This window comes from Haliotis rubra, unplaced genomic scaffold, assembly GCF_003918875.1.
Source record: "Haliotis rubra isolate DU_JTF1 unplaced genomic scaffold, ASM391887v1 Scf826, whole genome shotgun sequence".
NCBI lineage: Eukaryota > Metazoa > Mollusca > Gastropoda > Lepetellida > Haliotidae > Haliotis > Haliotis rubra.
Window position 1 is genome coordinate 250,243 of NW_025767553.1, and position 27,624 is coordinate 277,866.

Genomic DNA, 27,624 nt, shown 5'->3' on the forward strand with positions numbered 1-27,624 from the left:
TCAAGCGAATTTAAAAATTACATATTGGAACTTTGGAGTGATGCATATGAGTCGAGAGCTTCAATGATCAAAATACCAGTTCATTTTCACAAATTATCAATTTGTAACAACGGAGTTGAACCCTTTTATCACCAACACTTTTGATTGATCATGAAGTGTTTGTGATGGAATCGAGAATATATACATAGGAATCACAGAAAATAGTTTGAACATTTTGTTTCCCTTCACGAAACCACTTTGATTAACATCGTTTCATAATCTGTGAGCAATGGAAAACAAGCACCATTTCTTTAATTTGTCTTGCCTGGAAACTTCCCCTAACTGTACCAGATTGGTACGGGATACAGGGATATTGTTGAAAGTTTCATGGAATCGATGCTCCATGCAGTATTTGAGCTTGTCTGTTGTCAAATGTTATTTCAACCTGAATGTTGAACAATATTTGGATCGCATTCAAAATAATTTACGTTTCAAGAAATTAGTTCAATATAATCTGCAATTAAGAATCTACTTGGTCTTCGTTGGAAGATCTGTCAATGATTGTGCTGTGTAACAACTCCCACATTTCATGGAGTATGGATAAACACACACACACCAACAAGTCCAAATGGCTTGTATCCATGGAGACTGAATCTCTTCACCACACTCCTGTTTGAATATCGAACACATACTGAGATCAGACTCCATGACCATGGAATGCTCTCGGAACTGTCCACATCGAGATTTCAATGACTTCAGTGGGTGTATAACATTCTTTGGGTTTTCCTGGATGCATTACAGTTCTGTGAATGAACAGTGATGATTAAATACACTTTTTGGTCCATGTTCTTTGGAGATGAGTGACTTAGTCCCACACTATGTACTGACAGATGCACAAGTCGAGCTGCTACCACAAGACTTGTGTAATACTAGACACAGCTGCCCTATCTCAACACTGCTGAGATTACATCAGTGTTGATGATGATGATGATGATTCTGAAAGACTGGATGAGATACATGCTGACAGACTTCTCTAATTGTCATGTATCTTGTATAGTGGTGCTGACTGTCATTAGCAGTTTCACATTTCCATTTTGCTTTCATATCCCATTCTTGTGTCATTCTTCATTATGGCTTTTTTATGAACTCGCATCTTGTTCTTAGCATTCATCAAACATTGAATATCAACTGTAACATTCCTTCGGAATACAGTAACATGTCTGTAACATCACTGACATCACTGTGATGCATCAACTGATCCAATGTCCTGATGGTGCGACCCGTTTCCTCGGCACCAGTGACAGACTGCCTGTTGCCAGGCTCAGGTTGGCCCTTACTACGCTGCATGGGCTGATAGTCATGGGTTCGGGGGACCGTTAACACCCGGATGTAGAAAGTTACAGCTATTGCCAAACCTACAGCCTCCTGGTTGGACGAAGTGCCTCCAGTGTCGACAGACAGGTCGTGTTCGTGGCCCTGGAAACAGCAAACAGATCAGTTATGACAACAAATCGCTGATACTAAGTAAAATACAAGGTGCCTTATACAGCCCAAACATTAACATTGCTAATAAACAACAGCCAGAATTGGGAATTGTTTCATTCCAATTTTGGATTTTTTACTGACATTTGTAGCAGAATTTGGGCCAAATATCATCTCTAATCCCTGTTGCCTTGGCTTGTTTTGGAATAGAACACATACCTCCTCGTCCTCCTCTTCCTCTCATCATGCGAGGAGGCATTCCTCGAGGTGGTCCTCCCCTCATGAAGGGCATCCCGCCTCTGCCTCTCATTGGTGGCCCATGTGGAGGTCCACCCATCATGTTCTCCCCCCAGTCATCACTCTCTCCAGGACCACCTGGCCCCCGGGACCACCCATACCAGGGCCAGGACCACCCATACCAGGGTTGGGTCCACCCATACCTGGGCCAGGGCCGGGACCGGGACCTGAAACACACAAGGACACCATTAAATGATGATCACATGATGCAAAAATTGGGATCACATGAAGCAAAAACGGGAATCACATGAAGCAAAAATGGGGATGACACAACACTAAAATGGTGATACATAACTGTTGACCATATGAAACAAAAATTAAAAGAAAAACTATGTGTGACCTTCTTAGATGACATCAACATCTTTGTGAAGCACTTTAACGTTCAATAAGCTTCTACCAAGCTCCGAAGAGAAAGTACTCCTGGATTTCAATAGATCAGGACCAACTGAAGACCTGGGGCTCACCTGGAAATCGGGGTGGCATGGGTCCCCCCATCGGTGGGAATCCTGGGGGTGCTGTTCCCAGTAGGCCTGGTCTGGCACCCGGCATCATGGGTCCATGAGGTCCAGGTGGACCATTCTCGGGACCAAATCCCTGCATAAAGTCTGAAACAAAGCAACATAACAACATTGGACAACACTGTTTTCTGTTAAGTAGCAGAGATTCCCGCAATCTATTTCTCAACATGAAGAAGACATCAGTGAAAATATCACCTCAGCGATTCAGATTAGTGTATAATCTGGAACACGAACTGCCAGTAAAAATATCCTTACTACATTTTTAAATTTTGTAATGGTACTTAAGACTATCCTTTCAAACTATGACCGTGTAATTAAGCCCCAAAGACATCTGTCTCCAGTGAAATCCCTGCACTTACCAGGAAGTTGTTGTTTGAACGGCTCCAAAGCATGTCGTAGATTCTCAGATAATTCCCCAGTCTTTCCTTCGGATCCCGCCTTGAAACAGAAGGATTATCATGAGAAAAGATGTCCGTTAGAGACAACATGATTACAATTGTGAAGAATCATATACGACGACTGAAGTAAATTCATTGACGACTGTATAAATGCTGTTTTATGCTGCAGTTTGCAGCAGCTCAGCAGAAGTTAAACAAATGTTTCACTTGAAACTTGGATTTGTCCAATAAACCAGTAACGTTATCTAGCCTGAAAACAGACATTGAAACACTGCAAATATAAGCTAAAAACAAAACTACAGTGAAACCTGCCAACACCAGCACCTGTCTAATCCGGCACATTGTCAAAACCGGCATAAAATTTTGGTCCCGCCATTTTACAATGACATTATAATCATTAAAACATTGCCTAATCCTGCACCTGTCTATTCCGTATTCCGGCATGACAACACTGTCTATCAGCAGTCCAATTAAGGACCCATAATCCAATACACTAATTAATCCTCTTGTCACGCTAGATAACCAGGAAGTAGTGATTGCGCGGTGAATCAAACGCTCTAAGCCGGCATGGGTATTAGCAGTTCAATCAAGGTCCCTTAATCCAATATACACTCCTCTTGACATGGTAGATTGAGAGATTGACGAGTGTAAATGGCAGCCATGTTGGAAAATGATTGTCACTGTCTAAGCTGGCACCCTGTCTAAACTGGCATTTTATTTCGGTCCGTGGGGTGCCGGTTTAGACAGGTTTCACTGTATGACACCAACATCAAATACATCACCATTGAATAACCATTTCTTTTACATCAGTATAGCATATCCATTTTTCTTTGGAAAAGAAAAACAGTATTTTCAGCCACCATCACCAGTGTATGTCTTTTAGCCTGGCAGTTCAACCAGTGGTTGATGTCATGAGCAGTGATACCAACATACATTTGACCAGGTCATACATTGAAACCAATCAGAGGTGAGGTGAACTTTGGTTTAACGTCGTGCTTGAGAATATTTCGCTCATATGACGACGTGCATGCGTGTGTATGTGTATGTGCGGCTGCTTGTACTAGCCCAGACTTAAGCTGGTTTTATAGTGCTAGCCCACTGAGACACCATGCCGCAGTGAAGCATGAATACCCCACTCAGACACATTTTACTGACTCCGAGCCGACCAGTCCTTGTTGTACCCATTAATGCAGAGCGCCAGGCAGGGACCAACAAGTTCCATATTTTAACGTCTTTTGGTATGACGCGGTCGGGGATCGAACCCGCGACCTTCCGGTCTCTCCGGGCGGACGCTCTAACCACTACACCACGGAGGCGGTCCGAAACCAATCAGAATAAGTATCAGTTACAAACATTCCACCTTGAAACTCCCTTGGCAGCCTTGACTTACCAGATAAGAAGCAATGATATTCTGGATATTTGCCAGCGCTGTGTTGGTGGCATGCTGTGCAGATGGATCCTGCTGTTGCTGTTGGATGGAAGCCAGCACATTGGCCAGCTCCGGCGGCAAGCTGTAGGGGTCAACATTGATGGGTGGTGGTGGTTGTTGCTGTACCGTTGTTTGGGGGTACAGGTTGTCGTACGTGTAACACAGTTCCTCTCCGGCATTCTCCTGTAAGTGAAAACAAGCGTACAGCTCATTGTGGACAAATGGTACATGGAACAATGTATAGGAAGAACACAACCCCTTCCTGATTTTCACAAGTCTCAAGACCTTTATTGTGTAATGCTGTAAGTAATTTACTGAGATATTTTTATTTAAATTTCATCGGCACCATTTCAGTCATACAGAATTTAGTCAGGGGCAGACAACTGTTGTATAATACTGTACTCAGCAATTTTCCAGCTATATGTCTGTAAATAATCGAGTCTGGACAAGACAATCCAGTGATCAACATAATGAGCATCAATCAAGGATACAATAACATGTATCAACCAGGTCAGCGAGCCTGACCACCCGATCCTGTTAGTTGCCTTTTACGACAAACATGGTTTGCTGAAGACCAATTCTAACCCGGATGGTCCATATTGTTGGCACAAGCAGAGATTGGTTGCCGGGGTTAATTCAAAGATGGGATCAAATTAAAATGAATGCCTTCCACAGAGATGTAGCCAATAACAATTTAAAACAGATAATATTGTCACTGACTTTCCGACACCAAATAACACTTATGTTCTATTTCCCCTCCTGCTGATGTAAATCTCAAGTATGATACTTACGTCTTCAAGGGGAATGATTCTTGGTTGTGAGGGTTCAATCGACTCCAATTCTGGTTCGCTGGGAGAATCTGGCACCCTGCATTAACAAGAGACAACAATGTCACGCTGCTGTCATCACCGAATACGGCGCTAAATTCCAGTAAATGATATTTTCCAATCATCAGAAGTATCATTTCTTATATTAGGCAGTAACTTTTAAGTGTTTACATTGAAAGTATAATTCCTTAAACATAAAACACATTTCTATCTCTTGATTAAAAATCTTATAGTATTTTACTGAGATTATCATTTTCTTCAAATTGAAACATACTCTTGAGGAGTGAGTGAGTATGGTTTTACGCCTCTTTTAGCAATATTCCAGCAATATCACGGCAGGGGACAGCAGAAATGGGCTTCACACATTGTACCCATGCGGGGAATCGAACCTGGGTCTTCTGTGTGACAAGCGAATGCTTTAACCACTAGGCTACCCCTCCCAACGCCCCTACTTTTGAAGAAATAACAACCATACACACTTTAAAGGATTTTTCTGTGTCTGAAAAGGAATGCAAGAAAACATAAATGCAATACAACTACTTACATAGTCTTTGAGAAGAAAATAGCCTGCAGAACCTTCTGTTCTCTGGCCTTTTGAATCTCCTTCTCAGTGCTGTTGGCGCCAAAGTCAAAGGTTGTAGCATCATCAAAGATTGGGGGGGTTCGCCACTGCAAAGACATACCAAAACTTAGAAACAAAAGGAAACCAATAATAAAGGCATTTTTTTAATAAAAAAATGTATATGTACATGGACAGTGTATGAGACAAATTTCAAAAGAAATAGTGACTGAGTAAGTGAATAGCGTTGAAAGCCACTTTGATCAGTATTCCAATTGTATCATTGTCTCAACTTTGTAAATGTTACCTTACGATTGTCAATTCATTTTCAGGTATTTTCAATTATTCTTTGAATATAAAAAAACCCAACGTAGATTCTAACTGAAGTCACACCACAATTAATGCTGGAATGCACTTCCAAATAGTTGATACCGGGTTATCACAAGTCATTATTTTATTATCAAGGTACTCACCGGAATTGCCTCAACCATGTTGTCGTTAATTAATCTTTTAGCACTTTCCATGGCCTGAAATACAAATACAAAAACATAACAGATAGGAATAATTTGTCAAAATGAATATGAAAATAATACTGTGCTACTTTATTCAGCTTTAAAAGGAGGCATAAGCAAAAATGCGGTCTCTGTAAATTTTAATGTCAGCGAACTCGACATCTTTATTTGTCAACTCAAGCTCAGGACAGTGCCCATCCTGTGCCCACACAGCATTGACACAAGCATTTTACTTCTAAAGGATCAATGATAAAGAATCTCACCTTTCTATCCATCATCATTTCCTGCTTCTTCAGCATGTTGAAGGAGTCCTTGGGGCGGTTCACGTTCACCCTTTCAGTTTCATCCAAGTCAAAGTAGAAGAATTCCCGTATTCTGGACTCGTCAGCCCAGGAGACGTTCTTCTTGGGTTTCCGCCTCTTTGTGCTTCCTGTTGTCAATAACGACTTTGGCTCCTGTGTGGAGTACTCGGGGAGATCCTCTATCGGCTCCGCATTGCTCTCAGCTGGCAACAAATCACAGACATAAATATTTCAATTTCAAAATACCCCTAATCCATGGCAATGCAGTATTCAAATTCAGTTTGGGGGGAGTGTGTCATTGAAGTTTTCTGTAATAACTGAATCCAAAATACTCATCTGTTACAATCAGGATTACAGATCAGAATCACCTTATTTCTGCTTAATTTCGAACACAGCAATTAGTTAAAAATGTAAATATGTCAACGAACAACACTAAATCAATTTATGAAAAATGTCCGAAGCCTTTCATTATATATTCATAAAAGCTATTGAAAAGTTTAAAAAACAAAGAAAGCTATCTACAAATGCTGATTCAGCCACTAGAATTGAACATACTTATTTTCTCAAGGCCTTCTGTAAAGTCGTGCTCATGGTTTGACATTTCTCCTTCCAGTTTGACTACTACTGATTTCATATCCACGTCTTCGGTATCCATGTTCTCCTCAGGGGATGGTGATCTCTTGTCATCCTTGGTGTCTTCTGCTGTTTCCAGTGTGTCTTTGTAAAACTGATGAGGAAAGACAAATATCTGTCACTACAGTATGCAATACACGACTCAGGCAATGCACAACTCGGTATTTGCAAATACAAGTAAAATCAGAGGGAGACCCACCATGGCCATATCCACAAATTAAAGGCCTAAAGCCCCACCATCCAAAACTTTGTTCCCTCTTCGTGTTAATCAAGAAAATCTCATACGATCCAACAAGCATATTGTCTAAGTTAAAAGTCTAAAAGCTCCTGGGGCTGTGGTGTAGCCTTGTAGTTGAAGTTTTGCTTGTCATGCCGAAAACCTCGGTTTGATTCCCCATGCTGGAGAAATATGTGAAGCCTATTCTCATGTCCCCTGCCGTTATATTACAGAAATACAGCAAAAAGCAATTAAAACCGTATTCATTTACTTGCTTAAAAGCACCACCATATATTTCCAGTCCAAATGCATTATGTAGAGGGTAATGTCCGAGTAACTCTCCATTCCGTAAAAATAATGGAGCCGAGGCCCATTATTTTTAAGGAATGGAGAGTTATGAGGATATTACCCTACTTAAATTACATTCAAAGTATTGGTAATATTTCTGTTATCAAAATTAAATGTCAAAATGACAAAATGAAGTCTTAAATTTGAAACTGGTACACATCGCTCCATTCAATGGAATGATGTCGCAAATGTAATTTAATTCCAGTTAATGTTAATCATGAAAATTTCATACATTCCAAAATGTTTGCAATGCTAAGTGACCGACCTTAGAGTATTGCTCTGTACATTTGGAAGAAAATAGATTCAGAGGTCCGACATGAAATAAAGAGACTTTGTTAATACTTACGGACGGCACGGAGGGCAGTTTCTGAGCTAGAGCTGTTGTGGGACTAGGTGGGACTTGCGAAGTGGGTGATGTGTTTGACATCGTGGGTGAGGTTGGCGATGTTGGGATTGTATTTGGCTTCCCTGGGGAGATCTTCTTCCTTCGCTTCACAGCATACGATGTAGGTTTGGTTATTAAGCTGTCCATGAAGCCACTGCTTTCATGAAACTCTGGAGCTGTAGACAAAATAATCATGGATTACACCAAAATACACCTCTTCAAGCAATAGAACATGACAGCAGTGATGTATTCTAAACTTGTCCCAATCTTTCAAGCATTTACTGAAATGATAATCAGAGAAGTATTTTTACACCACAGTGAGCCATTTTCCAGCCTTTAAATATTCAGAGTCAGGGGTGGAAATAACCCATTGCCCGACGTCCGAGTCCAGTGTTTTTTGCTGTCGGGCAAGCAAATTTGTATATCACACTGTACCGGTGTCCAGTTGACTTTCCAATGTTAATTATGTTGTTTATTTTTAAAAATCAACAAGAAAACGGCCGGTATAGTGGAAAACTATCAGGTCAAGAGATTTTACGTGTGCCACTGTTCCGGAGTACACTAGCAATTTTAAAGTTATTTCCACCCCTGAGAGTCCGAGCCAGAGAACTACTAGTATCAAATAATGGAAGCAACAATCTCTGTAACTAAGGATATATACCACAGACTGCATGGACGCCCCATAGAAAAGAAATATCCAATGCGGATAATGCCAGTTACATGTCATAGTGACTAAAAGAATTATCACCTAAAAATAAAACAAACATTTGTAAGATCAGTACATCTGTCCGATTACAAAGCCAGACAAAAAGTGATTGATTTAATGTAACAGGGGTGGAAATAACTTTAAAATTGATAGTGTACTCCGGTACAGTGGCACATGTAATGTCACTTGCCCTGATAATTTTTCCACTATACCGACTGTTTTCTTGCTGATTTTCTAAATAAACAACATAATTAACATTGGAAAGTCAACTGGACACCGGTACAGTGTGATATACAAATTTGCTTGCCCGACAGATAAAAACACTGGACTCAGACTTCCGGCAATGGGTTGTTTCCACCCCTGTGTAATTAATATGAGAGAGACTCACGTTTTTTAGGTGGAATGAGTTTGATTCTGCCATGTATCTCTGTCGGAGATATTGCAGCACGAGAATTCAAAGTGGAAGCACTTGACAGCGATGGCATGTTTAATGTGAGGCGGGGTTTCTTCTCAGGAAGTTCTTCAGTCTTTGACTCTTGACTGTAATAAAATTAAATAATGTAAGAAACTGTTATGGATTTATCTATGCAATCCTGTTATTAATTTCCCACAAAATCATTGCAATTCAAAGACCTCTCCACATTCAAATATGAAGTTAAGGGGAAGTAATTTGTAGTGTCCTTTCAGAGTTATCTCCCTTGCAACATACCTCACAAAAACGGGAGAAAGCTCCCATACAAAATGCATGTTGTAAATCTTTCATGACACTTCATTGCATTTTTCATGAAATTTGATGCAAATTAAATGTTCTGCTATTGTTATAAATGATTAATTGTACAAAAGTAATCCTATCAGATTTGGTATTCTTCAAAATGATCAGAACATGTTGCCATGTGTGATCACTTAACCTGTCTGTATAACCCTATGTTAACTATTTTTTGGGTAGTTTTTAGTCTTTTTTTATCAGCTCACTATTTGTGCTTAAACTAGAATCTGTTAGCAAGTTTCTTCACATGGGTCTTGCCTTAATATTTTCTTGTGCATGCAGGTTTATATAAGACCAAAATTTCAGATGATCAATTATGACTCCTTTGAGTGGCATTTAGAAGTTGGTGTGATGAACCACGAGGAGTTCTATGGATATACAACTTCTTTAATACAATACGAGCGACGTTTCGGTGTAGCTACTAACTCCGTAATCAAGCATGTATTCAAGGATCTTTTACTTCCAATAATTTACAGTTCCTGATGTGTATTTAACTTATGGTTTTAAAGAGGGTCAAGATAAAGATCTAAACTGTTCATAATTGTTTTCAACACACTGCCCATTGACTAATACACAAGCCTCTCAAAACAAAGCCAATATATGACAAAACTGATGTCTTGTAGACATGTCAGTGATTGAAATGCTCTCAATCTTGATGAATTCAAATACTTACACAGAACGCTTAAGCAAAGGAACTTTATTTGTTTCTTGAGACTTCTTTTTAACAGGGGCAACTGTCTTATCTTCACCGATGCCAGTCGACCGAAATTTGGCAGCAAATGTTTTCACAGTCTTTGGTCGTTTTTTGGCATCCTCCTTACTAGCGTCTTTATCTGACTTAGAATCAGGTTTATTGTTCTGCCCTAGCCTGTCACTATGATCACTGGAGTGGTTGGAACCATCCTTATCCCCCTCCTTATCACTGTGATGATGGGACTTCTCCTTCCTCTCCTTACTGTCCTTCCCGTCCTTTGTCTCTTTATGTTTGTCCTTCTTCTTCTTCTTGTTCTTATCTAAAAATAATATGTTGTTTGTTGTTAAAGGTGAAATTGGGTTTAACGTCGTGCTTGAGAACATTTCGCTCATATGACGACGTGCATGCGTGTGTATGTGTATATGCGGCTGCTTGTACTAGCCCAGACTGAAGCTGGTTCTATAGTGCTAGCCCACTGAGATACCATGCCGCAGTGAAGCATGAATACCAGCACACAGCTACATGTATATTCAAGCTATATGATGGCTGTTTTTGTTTTGATTTGTTCATTCTTTATTGCCGCACAAACATATTCCAGCAATAAGGTGGTGATTTGTAAAGTTATTGTGTCTGGACGAGACAATGACATGCATCAACCAAGTCGGCGAGCCAGGATAGCTGTTCTCGAAACATTGGTAGCCCTACAAACTTATTATGGCTACGAACATTTCGAGAATAAGGGCCCTGGCCCTTGATCCTCTTATGACTATACTGAGTTGCTAAAGACCAGATATAACCCTGATCTTCACGGGTCAGTCTGTAAATAATCACCTTCCAGGTGATCTTTGACCGACATCATTGGCATCAATGTGCGTAATTGGTACAAGATTACTTGCATTAACAAAGACCATCTGATCCCATTAATTAATTCAAATTACAATTATTAATGACATTTACTGCGGATTTGGAAGCCAATATCAGAATTTGAGCAGGTCTAATAATCTACATAACATAAGGTTTTTCAGCTCTACAAATATAAAATGAAATAAAGTCATAAATAGACCAGTAAGTTGAGACGTCTCCAATATTTAAACTCACCATTTTCATTTTCTGAATTGCTATTTCTCCCACGGATCTTCTTCATCCAACTTTCAACAATATTAGTTGACAAGATTTTTATCTCTGTAAAAATATACATTGCATTACTAAATCATGTGTTATTTTATTCATTAACGTACATGAGAGTGGTTTTAACCCAATGCAGCAGTAATGTCAAAGTGCATATGTTTTAACTTGTCACAATTTACTAAATTGGTTTGTTTGTCTGTTTAGTTCAGTACTCAGCAGTGTTTCAGCTATAACATCATGGTCATTAAATGGGTCAGGACACACACAATCCAGTGATTGACATCATGAATGTTTCTTTATATGATATGACATCCCTGTAGTCTTGTAAGTGAAGTTCCATTTGATCCATTTTGCTGTTTTTACAAAAAAGGAAACATTGTCATTGCATCCAGCCAGTGTAAATGAGAAGTACCAAGATGACCATGGTTCAACTTACTTTCATCCTCAGACTTGCTGAGCTGTTTGATAAGCTTAGCTGCATTATTCTGCTTGAGTATTTGAATGGTGACTGGAAGGTTCTGGTAAAGCTTGAGCATTTCTATGAGGAGAGGCTTGTTGTCCTCATCCTTGCACTCCTGCAGCCAGGAGTTGAGGGTCATCCAGCCATCGCTCTCCAGCAGCCTGCAAACAATCATCTTCTGTCTACAACATTCTTTGTTTGAGTGAGTGAGTTGGGTTTTATGCCACTTTAAGCAATATTCCAGCAATATCATGGTGGGGGAAAACAGACCAGCAATATCATGGTGGGGACACTAGAAATGGGCTTCACACATTGTACCCATGTGGGGAATTGAACCTGTGCCTTCAGAGTGACTGCCTGAGTTAATGCTTTAACCACTGGACTTCCCCCTTCACCCCTTCTTTACGAGAGGGTGAGTATAATTTTACATCATTTTGGAAATATTTCAGGCATATCTTCGTGGAGCATACCTGAACATGGGCTTCACACATGAAATCTGAGTTGGGTTTGTTTGTTGTTTTTTACGCCGCACTCAGCAATATTCATGCTATACGGAGGCGGTCTGTAAATAATCAAGTCTGGATCAGACAATCCAGTGATCAACAGCATGAGCATCGACCTTCGCAATTGGGACACAATGACACGTGTCAACCAAGTCAGCAAGTCTGACCACCCGATCCCGTTAGTGGCCTCTTACCACATGCATTGGTTGATGAAGACCAATTCTAACCCTGATCTTCACAGGTCTATATATAATACAGGCAACTATACACTGGTGTGGTTTTCCATTTTTGCATTCAGAACTCTCCAATCATAGTAGTTTCTGAGATACTGAAATCAGATACACTCACTTGCATTGATAATAGAAAGGCCCATTACTAACTGATTGGTGAGGACGTTCACCTGATGCAACGATCAATACAGGTTTCCTAAGATCTTTACTCAAAGTGAGGTGAGGTGAAATTGGGTTTAATGTCGTGCTAAAGAATATTTCGCTCATATGACGACATGCATGCAGGTGTATGTGTATGTGCGGCTGCTTGTACTAGCCAAGACTGAAGCTGGTTTTATAGTGCTAGCCCACTGAGATACCATGCCGCAGTGAAGCATGAATACTCCACTCAGACACATTATACTGACTCTGAGCCGACCAGTCCTTGTTGTACCCATTAATGCCGAGCCCCAGACAGGGACCAACAAGTACCATATTTTAACGTCTTTTGGTATGACGCGGTCGGGGATCGAACCCGCGACCTTCCGCTCTCCGGGATGCTCTAACCACTACACCACGGAGGCAGTCTTTACTCAAAGTGGTATCACATCAGTGTACACAATCAAACAGAATAGACAGTGAAAATATGCTGAACATTGACCAAGAAACAAGAATCCACTTACCTGGATAGAGCATCCTCGGACTGGGTAGCTTTCAGGATGTTGATGTAGATACACTTTCCAACCTTCTTGACAGCATCTTTCATCAAACTGAAATATCATCAGCACAACATTAACATTGCTGCAGCTTGAAATCAAGTCTGCTAAAATGTGTAAATATCTGATATACTTCCAACCAAAACTATTCTGAAATCATAACTGCGAATGTTATCCCATTGTCAGCAATATTTCAGCCGGACTGTGGACTGTGGACGGTAATGAAGCAGGGCAAAGCAAACCAGTGGTCGACAGCATGAGCATTGACCCATGTCAGGGAACGACGGCTCACAACAACCAGTGGTCATTTGCTGGAACAACCCATTTCAGCTCTGAATGTCATCAAAGATATGATAGCATAGGAAGCCTCAAACATTCTGTGCAAAATCCCTACAACATTCTGCTATGTAACTGCCATGTTAAATATTTTGCTGCAAAATCCCAGGTGAGTATTTTACAGTTAAATCCTTACAAGAATATTTTGAAAATCATTCCATGGTGAATGATAAAAAGTGTACCCGATATTCTTGCTGCTTCGTCAGGTCCTTTAATTCCTCCCGTGCGGGTCAACAATGGACTGAGAGCACTCAGTAGCTGCTGTGGATCTAACGGCCCCTGACAACATGAACAACTGTAGTGTTAACATCAGGGACACTGGAATACACGCCACTTGTTTCTCTTGCACCACTTTACTGCACTAAACACTGTTTAGCAAATTCTGAAGTTTAATCTAAAACAGCACTTATAAGAAGAATTGCACATGGATTCTTTTAAAGAATGTGCAGTTAAGTTTCAAATATGTGAGATTGTTTTACAAGTAGGTAATGGTTATTTTCATTTCACATGTCACATTACAAGTAAAACTTCCTTTACATTTCTGGGATTAAATCCCTCTGTCTTGGCATCAGCTGTAAATGTTTGTAGGAACGTTTTGATAACAGGTCGTATCTTGTGGCTAAATCAAGAGAAACAAGACGTTTACGACTGTCAAGAGTTTTGTGTTTTATACTTTCTACTCATATATTTTTAGTATAGCTTGCTTATCAATGTTCCATGAGTATCTTAATAATATCATTGCATATACTTGTTTTGAAAAACAGTGAGTTTGGTTTTACGCTGCTAATCCAGCAATATCACGGCAGGTTTTAAAAACAGACACATCACTGAAGAAAACCTTGTATGTTGTTAACACTATAAAAATGACAAAGAAAATTAATAAAAGTTGCGATCAGCATTGATGTTCAAAGATTCTGCTAAACAACTAGGTCTAGATACCAGGGCTCGATTTAAGAGATGTTAACTTACTTGCACTGGGTGCAACCTAAGATAAAAACCTACTTGCACCAGCCCAATTCCAGTTGCATTGCTTTTATTGGAATATGTAATGAAAGAAATATGCTATGAATTATTTAGATGTTTTATTCAGAGGTTTACCCACTCAAAATTGACTTGCCCCTGGTGCAAGTTAGACTAATAACAAGGTTGCACTTTGTAATATTAGGTTGCACCAGTACAAGTATCAAAGCACTAAATCGAGCCCTGGATACTGACAATAAAATTTAACGATTTCAACATAATGTGATGCCATCTTAAGGTAAAAACATGCAAGATAAATTTCAGTTTTGTAAGTTTAGCATTTCCAAAGCAGAAGTTACAGATCCAAATATGCATTTCGAGAGAAATTTATGAGCATGGCCAAAAAGAGATAAAACAAAAACAAACTAAAACAGAACAAAATAAACAAAAGGAAAAGGTGTATGTTCAGCCCAATTACAAACTACTTACAGCTGAGTTTTGATAACAGGTTTTTCAAAATGGCTGCTGTGGCGACCATATTGAATATTATTATGGCTGCTCTTGCAGCCATATTGAAAATGGATTCATCACTGGTGGGAACAATACTGAAGTTGCAGCTTATGTTTAGAGGTTTCTGAGAGGATGCATATAAAGGATGTCATAGAAGTGGATAATAACAGAAACTCACTGGAGTCTTTGTCGGGTGAGCAAAAAATGGACCTGTTTTAGAAGTCATGATCATTACATCTCCAGTCAAGTTTGTCCACAACTATTTAACATCCAAGCAAATATTTCAAAAATTATGTTGAAAAAATTAGTATGGTGGGTTTTTCACTAATTATTGGGACACTTTCCTGTCTGAAGTTGACAATATCACACAAAAAAGGGTAAAACATTCCAATGCTTTAATACCTTATATTTTCTGTATTCTCTACTGGAATTAAATCAAGAATTCCTTTAAGTTCATGTTCCAATGACATAGTGTGCTGTCAAGTTTCTGGGGTATTATTACTCATAAATTTTGTAATAATACATTTTAATATATATTCTGCCTCACAACACATGCCCAGGACATGTTCAAGATTTTATTGTTTAGTTTATTACTTCAGTTTCAAGTCACATTTATATTTACTTTGTATCAATTTTAAGACTGGGTCATTCTGAGTTTTGCTATTTTCACAGTGTTATTGTTTTTCTTAATTTTGTTATGAAGCTGACAATGCAAAAAATCCATGCTTAATAAATGGTAGAAGTCAAAGTAGTTAAATGTTGTCAACGAGTTATGTAATTAAAAAATAACACATGGTTCAGCACATGCTGGTCCACTACTGTTTGTCATATTGATATTCATTGACATCATATTGCTTGACTGACTGAGTTTTGGTTTTACGCCGCTTTTAGCAATATTCCAGCAACATCACGGCAGGGGGACACCAGAAATGGGCTTCACACATTGTACCCATGTGGTGATTCGAACCCGGGTCTTTGGCGTGACGAGCCAACGCTTTAACCACTAGGCTACCCCACCGCCCCCATATTGCTTGAATGGTGCAGTGCAGTGAAAAACCTTAGTTTGTTAATAAGTATGATAATCAAGCAAGGAAGTCCTGAAAACAAGACTTATAAGCAAATGAATGTGGAAATTCCTAGTAGCACAAAGATAACCTCTAGAGTTGTAGGGTGTAACCTAGCTGTTATTAGGAAATAAATGGTAATTATGTAATTTAACGTATTATCAACTCAAAAAATGTATAGCATTTATTCTAATTTTAATTAACCTTTTCTTTCAAATATATATTTTTTACTTTTTAACAACTGTCTCACTTACAAATTATCTCTAAATACTCGCATATTCAGACCTACCATATGCATATTTAATATTCATTATTTATATTAAAGTAAGATTAAGATTGGACAATGTCTTGTTGTTTTACGAATATGTACACTTGGTAAACAGAGTATTGAAACATATCTAGAAATAACATATCTATTTGGATACTCATTCAATACAAGGGACACTGAAATTGCCTTTATACATGCACCTGTAAGGAAACCCAAACCAGGCCATTCACAAACATTTTAACCAGAGCCTGCTTATCATGAAAATCAGTACTTTTGCAGAAGAACACGAGATATCAATACAAAGAAGCATTAAGAAATTTCTAAATTTGTGGAAAATAAATATTTCAAGGATTGATAAAAGAAATCAGATTTTGTAGACTTTACTGGGCTTAGTGACTTTCTACAATTTTAATTCCCATTCTTTAACAGACTTTCACCAGTCCTATCACTGAGATCACTTTGCCAAGGGGTGCTACAGATGTTTGCCCACTTGTGTGAACAAACTTTCTTCAGTGCAAGTACTTATGGGAATGCATGATTGCAGTTTGATAAATATTCTCCACAGGTACACCTAATTCAATCTAGTCTAGGAGGTCGTTTGAATTGCATTTAATTGCCAAGTTTAATAATAGCCTGAAGGAAGGCAATATTGAAATTTACGGTTTCAGCGCAACACACATGAGAGGACATAGTACAAACAGGCCAAAAATCTTGCTGCAACTGTTTGTAAAACACACAGAAGACTTACAACTTAATGTTTAAATAACTGTACAGTCGCTTATGTAGGTCAGATTTGTTTAAACTTGTCAAACATGTCAGTGTTAAATTTATATATTTGCATATATATATTTTCTAGCTTTTATTGGTGATAAATTAATTTGTGTCCAGTACTGATTTATCTCTTATCAGGAGGTATTATGACAAAACATTGACTGAGTTTTGAAATTTACTCACAAAACTGTCCTCTCCTTTAAAAATACAATAATTTAATCTTTTGGGAAATGGGTAAAAAACATCAGCAGGGTTGGCACAAATTTGATGCAGTAATATCCAGATGCCTGACAAGTCTAGCTTGTTCTTGCAAATGAAAAATGTCGTTTATTAATCCTACATCGGCCACCTTTTGCCATTGAAATGCCTTTTCCATCCAAAATTCAGCATTTGGAACTTCATAAGAAGATTTGGCAAATTAGAGTTTGAGAATTTCATAGTGATTACTGTTACAATTAATTATCCACCAAGCAATCCCTAGTTCAGAATTATTTAGTTCAAAGGAGAAATTAGATCTGACAAAAATAACCGGACTAGATGACTTCACTGATAATACAAATATTACTGGAAGTTGAAGTCATAGTCCAATACTTTTCAAACTACATTTATTATTTCATCTCATCATGACTCAAAAAGGCTTAATTTTATCCTTGACTACCAAAATATTTAAAAAATATTAAAATGGTTTTTTTCCCGAATTACTTGAATACCGTCTACCTTCAGTAGGACAAACAAGGCTGAACATTTCACCTGTTCCCTTAAATGAAAGGTTCTGGGCAACTGACTCTATGGAACATGGATTAGCATTTACAGAACACTTTAGCATACACTTCAGACAAAAATAATTAATTCTTGAACTTAAGTATGTAGTAATCTATATACCATTATTGCCTTACGTTGTTATCCATACCACAAACTGCAGATACAGGCCAAACTTCAATCTGGAATTAAAATTCAACCATTTCAATCTCCAAGAACTTCCTGAATATGTTCTTGTTTCACGGACGCAGCCATTATCATCTGGCAGTGTGTGAGGTGTTGTTGCTATAGCCATTATTTCTGGCGTCATTGGTCCTATGCTAGTGCATGCTATGGCTCTAGTTTGTTTCACATCAATTCATGTGAAAGAGGCACATCTGAAAAGTAAATTTCAATTTCAAGGCTGGACAGGCCAACAACATAATTTGGAATTCTGAAACAAAACATTTCCTTTGCCAAACGCCTTAGTCTTTATTCTCATAAATAAAGACTTTCATTTTTGAAACTATCCAGAATGTCAGGAATTAATAAAAATGATAATCAAGTTCCAGCCGCCTTTCGTGCTGTTGAAATCCATCCTTGGGTTGCTTTCTGGAAAGAAAAGGTTCCATTTGCTCACATACAAATTGACTCAAGGTTGTCGCCATATTGATTTGTGTTCACTGATAACAGAACATTACCTTTGTGTGATAAGCTCCAATCATCTGGTGATCACTGAACTCATTTAGCTTGTGCTACCTACCTTGTGTGACGTTTTCACTGAATACACAGAAGCACTTAAACAGAGCGAAAGCTATTTTTCTGGTTGACCCTTAAAGTGGACAAATACATGCAAGTCCCTTTCATCGTAATTCAATGTCACAATCTTCCTGGTCCACCAACACTTGACCTTTCAACAATGACCCTTATATAAAAAAAAAATACACCATTAATTTAAAAAAACAAGACAATAAATTACGCTGACCAATTATTTTCGATGATTGATCGGTTGTAATGAACCAATCATCAATTATGAGATTTTAACCAATTCCCAACACCACTAATGCCATCACAAAAATAAAGAAAAAGAAAAATTCTCAATTTTGTACAATCACATGCTTTGAAGTGGGGGTCATTTCATGTGACCTTGATCTTTGAGGTCAACAAATCAAAACCTATGGAATATTGTTTAAGTCAAAACACTTGAGTGAGCAATGTTTGAATTTGGTAAATTCACAAAATATAGTCCAAAAGGTGAAGGTCATCAAAAGTTATGTTCAAGTGGCCCATGACCAGATACAGCAATCTTCAGTTATGATAAAACTATACAAATATTATCCAGTTGAATTGATAAACAAATTAATTGACCTCATCTTGACATTGCCTCCTTTTCTGCTTGAAATTTCCTTTCAAAATGTGCTTTGCATTAGGACCCAACATTCGACCTTGACCTTCAAATTAGGTCAACTACATCAACAACTTATGATTCTGCTGCAGACATCTCTCAGAGGCAGCTTAAAATATCTATACATCTAAAAGGCTTGTTTGCAAACACTTAAAAAATACAAGATAAGAAAGGTTACTAGATCTTTCTCCTACATGTAATCTTGTTTCACATACATGGACTCATAAATAACTTTGTTTCATGTCAAGCAACATTTGATTTGCTAAAGTGGCTGAGAATTAGTAAAAAAAGCAGTTATCCACTTAGGTTACCCGTATTTCTTCTACCACAAGTTGGCAAGTATGTATCAACTGGATTTTGTTGCTGACGAGGAACCCTAGCATTTAGCCATCAGTAAGCCCATGATAGGTCCCAACACTAACCCTTTGTAGAGCACGACCTGAATCATACGTTCCTCCAAAACACCTGATACAAGTTCAGACAAGACAACCTTGCCAAGGACAGGCCAATTTTATTTCTTGTTTTACGGATCCGGTCATATTTTTTCAAGAATAAGAAAAAATAAATAAATACATTTTCCCCGCTCAAAAAAAATAAATAAAATCCTCATGTTATTTTTGGGCCAAAAATGTAAACTTACCCCCCAAAAATTTTGATTGTTTTTTGCCCCACATACACTTCATAAATTGCCAAAAATAAAATACTTTTGGTATTTAAAAGGAATAATACTTTGACTGGTGATTAATATTTTATTTTATTTTTTTCCTACTGCCTTTAGGTTTTCTGAGGACAAAAATACGTAAAAGAAATAAAATTGGTCTGGCCTAAAAGCTATCTTGTACATTGTACACCAACACACCAGTCAAAAAATCCTTAAAAACTTTCAGAAGCCTGCACTTGTACTTTAATGTTCTGTTGTGTCAGTCCACCCAGTCAAAAATCTTAATGGATTTATAATCAGAATGATTACCTATTTACATAAGATTAAAGAGCATAGATGGTGGTTATTTGCCAAACAAAATGGTTCTTTATTTACATTACTTTACTGCTTTTGGTGATATTTTAATAACTATGTAAAAGTTTGAGGTACAGAAGCTCACCTTTTCCTGACCTGAACTCTGGCTGGTGACGAAATCACATTTTGTTTGCCTTTACAGGTGGTGCTTGACTTGACATACTAACCTAAGGCGTTTTCTCTACATTTCACTGAATAGCAACCTAATGTAAAAAACTTTTTCCAAGTTTGCAAAATCCTTGTGTACACTTGGGAGTTGTTATTATGTATGACATGAGGGCATCACATTTCTCACACTTAATACTCAGACACTTTCACATTATTCACATATTTCTGGTGGTTACTGTGGCAACCATTTTGATTGTGTTTTGTTCAAAATTTAAATCTTATCTTCTTTAAATGTGGGAGTCAATGATAACAGCACTGTCCACAACTTAGCAGATTTACCATGGCTGGCTAAATGACCTGCCAAATCAGCAAACCTGGATGCCCAATTCTCTTGGTCATCTCTTCTGCGAATGCGAGTACAGTTATACTCCACTTTTAGCAATATTCCAGCAGGGGACACCAGAAATGGGCTTCCCACATTGTACCCATGTGGGAAATCGAACCTGGGTCTTTGGCATGACGAGCAAACCACTAGGCTAGCCCACTGCCCACATCTCTCAGGACAAGCAGAGTAGTTATGGGTGCATCGAGTCACGGGCACATAAAACCATCAAGTATTGATACAATCATACAGCTCACCTACATAGAAATACTGAGTTTAAAAATGTAATTGTATATTTCTTAAATTGTGATTGTTCACTGTATATATCCGTAACACTTCCAAACTTTTGATGTGTTTCTTCATATTACCTTGTACAAATTCATTTTACATAAAAGCAAGACTAAAAATTAGACACACATTAAAGTTAATTTCTTTGTGCAAAAATTTAGAGGTAATCACTTTGAATGGTCCATTTTGAGGTTTTGATTCAACAAAACTTGTTTCAGCAAACCAAACATGTTTCTGTCTTGCAAGATTAACAAACAAAAGTTTAATGACTTACAAGTTCTTGAAGATAATAAAAAGAAACTAGGGTGACTACTGAGGGGGAAACAACTATTGCAATAGCGAGTCTATTGCGACCAACTATTGCAATATTTTTTCCTCCTTGAATTGTCTCATTCGAAGCCATTTCCCAAATGAATGTATAGTTTATATGAAATAAAAACCAGCTGAAGTAGTTTCAGTCTCTTTGAATAACAGACAAGAAATTTGAAACCCAGATCAGGTTTAAGAGGTAACAGGGGTGGATAACTCTAAATCAAAGTGAACGAATCTGGTACTTCCTGTATCTTGCGCTGTGCAGTTATCAACGGAAGTCAATTACTAAGCTATCGATAGTCACACATACTATCAATGCATCGATAGTTTTTCCGTTTCTACCATCGATTAATTGCTACCGGCGACTCAACAATTGCAATGCATCGTTAAAGCCCTAAAAAAAATGGTAACACTGAAAGACGAACCTGTTTCCCTTTGGGTGAAAAATTCCCTCAATGGTGTCACATGGCCAGGATAAGTATATTAAAATTAGACATTGTCAACACAGATAGACATTAACACTTACCTCACACGACATAGCCTCCAAGAAGACAATTTCTGACAACTGTCTTCAAAGGTTAATGTTGCTGTACTTACAATATCGATTCTGTTGAAAGTCTGAGTGCATATGCATATTCCTATCACTGGCAGCGTTTGAACAATGACACATTGTCAATTGTGACTGGTACGATCTCATAAAATATTCCCATAAACATAATATACTATTACAGGAATATGTATAGCTTCGCCTGCCCAAGTCATACCTGCAAACACTGTGGTTTTCCCTTTTACACTTGCCAACCAACGGTGTGACAATTTAAAATGATATTAAAAGAACAGAAAACAGGAAAGCCTTACTGCCTAAACTTTGGGGTGTTACTAACTTGAAATTAAACAACATTTAAAGAAATTCATATTTAAGCCTTGACAAAAGAACATGTGCAACAGACTTCACTTGTCCTCAAGAACTGGCATCCAGCTTGACTGACTTGTGGTAAAATGGAGGATGGAGAACTGGAAAGAATTTGAGCTCAAAATGTTACAAGTTACTGTTGTTTTTTTTATATTATGACACCCTCAGATTACTTTTTGGCTTAAATTTTACTTAGGAAACCCATTTTGCCTTGACAAGAAACATGCTTTTCTTCCCTCCGAGATTACTTAGGCAGCAAAATTGTTCAAGTCTTGGACTTGCTTCCATGTAATTGCACTTGACATTGCAACAGCTAAACAGGTCTGCTCATAGCAGTTGGTCGAACGTAACATAATCAACTTTATGAATAACTGCGAAATAATTTTCCAGAAAATTTTGCATTCTATTTCTGCATATAAAGTTTGTTGTTTAATGCACTGAGCAATAGGTGGCAGTTTGTAAATATAGAGTCTGGATCAGACCATCCAGTGATCAACATTATGAGTATTGATCTACACAATTTGGATACGATGACGTGCGGACCACCTGATTCCAGTAGTCTCCTCCTTTGACAAGTATGGGTTGCTGAAGACCTTATGTAAAGATATGAAAGCATAGGTATTTATAAACAATTTACTGTTGTGAACATCAACTGTTATTAGCATTTGAATCGGATTAATTAGGACTTGCAGTTGCAAGGATAGAAAATAGTAACAAAAACAGTTCAGACATACAAAAATGAACATAACCAAAGCTTGATATGATTTTTATCCCAAATACTCTTAATATTATTTGTCCTACTTGAGACAAAGTACATATACATAAGTTGTAACAGTTCAATTATAACATGCCCAAAAATTGTTTAGTTTGCCGTGTGTGATTTAATTATAGAATCTTTACAATGTTTTCTGTGATCTTGTAGACTTGGGAGGGCTTGTCCCACACATATTACTGCTACCACAGTGCTATGACTACTCTATGTCTATGATAAGTATGAGTTACGTATAAGTTACGATCATCTTAGCGCAACAATCACTTTGTGAAATGGGACCCTGGGCCTAAATTTTTAAAGCTCTCTTAGCGCTTTGAGCATGCCTTAGGTGTGGAAGGGGCGCATTATAAATATGCATTTATTATTATTATTATTATAATTATTATAATCATCCATACATTAACATTAACTTTGAAAATCTGGGCCCAGGACTCTATTGTGCTCAAGCAGGAGATATGCAGATTGTCAGATTACATTGTTTTCATAGGGTAGATGAGACTTGCTTTGACAGTACAGAAAGAGATGTCAGAACATTCTTACACTCAGGTTAATCAAATAAATGTTTCATTGAAACACTGGACATGTTTGAGTCCATTAATATTATAATAACAAAGCCAAATTGTATGTTTTTTACATAAATAGACCAGTATAGTGAGTGAGTGAGTTGGGTGCTGTGCCGCTTTCAGCAATATTCCAGTAATATCACGGCAGGGGAACACCAGAAATGAATAGACCAGTATAAGTTGTGTTGGGTATGCTCCAAAACTCACATGATGGGTAATCAGTTTTAGAAAGTATTAGGTGTGTTATTTTTTTTATCATTATGATATTGGTTGTGAAGTGAGGGTTTCAATAATTGTTACCATTGCAAACTTGCTTTGGGATTTTTTCTCCAACTGTTAAAACTTTGGTCATGTATCTGTATTTCCTGACAATACTGAATGACCATGCAAAGACAACGGTTTTGCAATTCTTATGCTTATTCCTGCCACCACCACCACCAGCTGAGTGAGTGAGTATGGTTTTATGCTGCTTTCAGCAATATTCCAGCAATATCACAGCAGGGGACACAAGAAATGGGCTTCACACATTGTATTCATGTGGGGAATCAAACCCGGGTCTTTGGCGTGGCGAGCCAATACTTTAACCACTAGGCTACACCACTGCCCCTACCACCACAAGCTGAGAAAAATATATCTGAGAAACAAATCATGAAAGATTACAGGTCTAAACAGCACATGTAGGGCACATGTAGGGCACATGACATCTGACATTAAGCATTCTGTCCCCTGGCAACACTGTCATAGTTCATGTTTCTATTCATTTCTATGTACAGCTTCAGTAAAATAATAGCAACACAAGTCTGGGACTAGTGCGACCCTTTTTTTAGTGTTCAAGAGTTAGTAGCTAATCTTGCTTGAACATCATATATGTTTACTATGTTTAAACTTTTTTATCAGTTACATTAAGTTTCACTTTGAAGCCTTAAGGAATATATATTATTGAGATTTAAATCCTTCAAATGAGGACAATATCATGGCACTTTTACTTACAAACCTGCTTCCATTAAATCACTGTTACTCCAAAATCATACACAATTCATTGTGTGCAGAGTTTATTCAACAAACTGCTGTAAAGTTTCTAGTTTAAACATGTGTCTGGAAGTGAGTGAATGCTTTTTCTTATGCGTTAATTGAAGTCGGCATAATTCAAATGATCTGTAAAATATATATAAAATATTTGAAGGGTGGAAAGTGTACAAATTAATACATAGCGGCATTAGCCAGTTCAGGTGTAAAAACTGTTAAATGTGAAAACTGATTGAACAGAACTAGTTCCCACTTCCTTTAAACAGAAAAAAACAACATCCTAATTCCAATTTTAAATCTTTTTCTGAATCATTAGTATCAATTACTTAGCGGCGTGTTAGCCTTCATCACAAATTCCTTAATAACTCAATGTAACAATTGTGATCTTACTGGATGATAGAAGCTATTGTTTCAATGTTGTAGCCTATTACCAAGATTTCTGAAGATGAAAAATAGCAACTATTTTACCAATTGGTAGTTCCTTCCAACCTTTATCATCCATTGAAATATATACATTTATGATGAGTACTTGAGTTTGAAAGAATTACAATTCATGTTTTTTTCCTCTAAAATTCTGGATGGTTTATGTCAATGTGTTTTCTTATGTGGAAGAACGGTCAAGCAAAAAGTTTTCTGATCAGTATGCAAGTATGTAAATTAAAAACTACTACTATATGGCAAGTGGATTGGCCATGTTTTATTGGCGACTTGACAAACATCTAATAAAGTTTTTTTTTTTTTTGTACCAAGGAATAATTTAGGCGGATGCATGATAAAATTATTTTTTGAAATGCTTGATCAAAATGCCTTGTGGAAATGTTTAACATATCGTCGGGTCATTTTTTCGGACAGTGATTACTTGGTCTAAAAATAGGGGTGTTGCGTCACACAATGTAAATTGTTGAATATGATGGATTGTGCTTTAGGTAAAGTTATCTTGTATAAGTTGGTGACATGATTTACAATTGGGTCTACAATTGTTCATGCGATAAAGAGAACGCTTATTCTTTGTTCCGAAAACCCATAACACGAGGTAAACTTCGTCAAAATATTCGTCTCCAAATAACCTCCTCTGTGCAAGACTTGGCCCTACCTGTAACTTCCAAAGAATTCCCAGATGAGATCAATGACATTTTGTCAAATCTTCGTGTAAATGTTCAAAATAAATGTGTAAATGTCACAAATAATTAAGACAACAGGGAAGAGATTTTTTTGCAAAATTATTTAACCTCAGTAACAAGCGTCACACCATGCTCGAGACAAGGAAAGTCAATCACGAAATACGATTGATAGTGCATCATGAGTTATCTCCCTTAGCCCATCCCTCTCTGGGTGCAGCCTGCCGCACGATAGTCGAGTCATGCTTATTGTTCAAAATCTAAATGCATAATGCGTAGAAGAGACCAGAATTACTTTTTAAATATCTAATTTCTAATGCAACATGCACGCTGTGTGTAACCAATATGCGATAATGCTTCAGAAATTGTTCCTCTTATTAAGCTAGTTCAGGCCCTAATCATCCATTAAAAGCATCAAATCGGTGCTTGTGTACGAGCGGAACCTTCTTTACTCAAACGCTGAATACAATTTAATTTGTTATTAAATAAAATGACACCTTTTATTTTTTTTACATAAAACGCAGCTTAATTTTTTGCACAGGCAGTACTTATCGCGCGTAATCTAGAAATAATGAACACGATATGGTCACTGTGTTAATATCAATATTACTCAACAGCAAGCAGCTGTCGATCAAGATGCACAATATTATAGTATTCCATTATTCAAATGCACCTCTCTTGCTAAACCGTGAACGTGTACTGCCACATGATGTTCGTAACGCACGTGTTGACTATGTCAACACATACATGCAATCACAAGTTACGTTCACAGACGCTAGATACTACCACACCCATGTTCTAGCCACGCCCCTTAAAAAGCGCATGCCATATATGGAAATAACGGCGACTTTCTTTGTTTCAGCAGAGATGCAATATCTAACGGATTCGCATGTTAAGGATCCTTAAATATACAAAAGATTGTTATTTGAATGTTCAAGACAAGTGATGTGTTGGTAAAAATATTTGAAGTTGAATTGCACTTTCCTTGCAAGATGGAGAACTTGCAGATATTCAATATGGCGACAGTGCAACCTTGGCCTACCTGTATGTGAGCACCATCCAGGAATCCTTTGATTAGGAACATAGATAAACCTGTAAACAGCCTCAAACTTGCTAAAATAGAAAATTGAATTAATTTATATTTCTCACGTATAATTACATATGGAATCAACGTGAGGACACGTTGCTTATACATTTGCCGTCCATTTTCTTTCTCACACAATGTTCGTGAGGCTCATCTTCATGTTCCGATTACGAGCCAATATCCCATATATGTGACAAGTAAAAGCTAGATATGAAGGAAATAGATCTAATCACCTTATATCTGGTGATAAAAGAGACGTGTTTTACATGATCGTGAAACCAGTGTCTCTTTACAATAGTGAAAGATTGTGAAGTTCGTGATTCATGGCCTCGATTTCTGGGGCCCCGATTTCAACCATATGAACTATCAAATCTTCAGTCCAAACATATCCCTCAGCAGACGATATTTTCCATGGTATCAGGCTATATCATAATCTTGTAACTCGTGTCGAAGATTTAAGTGTCGATGTGTAGCGAGAAAAAGACAATATTCCAGAAAATTTCCAAGCTCAATGCACAGGGCCTAAACAAAGAAGCTCGAGCGCCCAAATGTTGAGATGAAGGGCGTTACTATGACGTCAATGGTGTCAAAAGAGAACCGACAGGAGAATGTGAGAAAGCACGTCTTCTGTTTGCTAGTGACATGTACGTTCACTCTGAATATATAACTCACATTTTGTGAATATCAATATTATACTTGAATAACGACACCAATCCAGAATTCGTTGCTTAAAAACGAAACATTAGACATTTCTAGGCACGATAGCTCAGTTCCGACTTCTCCGTTCTAACTCTATGAATCATTCACCACTAATACTCTCAAACCAGTACACTTTAGAGTTATATTCTTTGATCCGTAATTAATGTAATAAATGTAGATTGTTCCGAAATCAGTTTAGATACATTAAAGCAATAATTGAGATA

The 27,624-nt window shown here is 37.7% G+C and overlaps 1 protein-coding gene across 2 annotated transcripts; it reads right to left on the bottom strand.

Moving 5' to 3' along the window:
- Positions 1 to 1,304: 1,304 nt before the first annotated feature.
- LOC124262180 (serine/threonine-protein phosphatase 1 regulatory subunit 10-like) lies at positions 1,305 to 27,273 on the bottom strand. Of its 2 annotated transcripts, none has more exons than XM_046696633.1 (19): positions 26,935 to 27,273; positions 17,874 to 17,918; positions 13,587 to 13,683; positions 13,036 to 13,123; positions 11,617 to 11,801; positions 11,151 to 11,234; positions 10,032 to 10,371; positions 8,981 to 9,132; positions 7,848 to 8,062; positions 6,859 to 7,030; positions 6,265 to 6,506; positions 5,963 to 6,016; positions 5,475 to 5,599; positions 4,895 to 4,970; positions 4,065 to 4,286; positions 2,636 to 2,714; positions 2,223 to 2,363; positions 1,681 to 1,925; positions 1,305 to 1,455 (listed from the first exon to the last, which is right to left on the bottom strand). In XM_046696633.1, the coding sequence occupies exons 2-18, from the start codon at positions 17,883 to 17,885 to the stop codon at positions 1,798 to 1,800; spliced, it is 2,412 nt and encodes an 803-aa protein (XP_046552589.1). In that variant the 5' UTR covers positions 17,886 to 17,918; positions 26,935 to 27,273; the 3' UTR covers positions 1,305 to 1,455; positions 1,681 to 1,797. The 2 variants fall into 2 exon arrangements, with proteins under 2 accessions (XP_046552589.1, XP_046552590.1); XM_046696634.1 differs by having other exon boundaries at positions 17,860 to 17,918.
- Between the last annotated feature and the right edge of the window lie 351 nt (positions 27,274 to 27,624).

Coding starts and splice junctions, on each gene's coding strand:
- LOC124262180 (XM_046696633.1), bottom strand. Junction 11,235..11,616: donor CAGCAAGTCTGAGGATGAAA/GTAAGTTGAACC, acceptor ATATTTTTACAG/AGATAAAAATCTTGTCAACT. Junction 2,364..2,635: donor GTTCAAACAACAACTTCCTG/GTAAGTGCAGGG, acceptor GCTTTGTTTCAG/ACTTTATGCAGGGATTTGGT.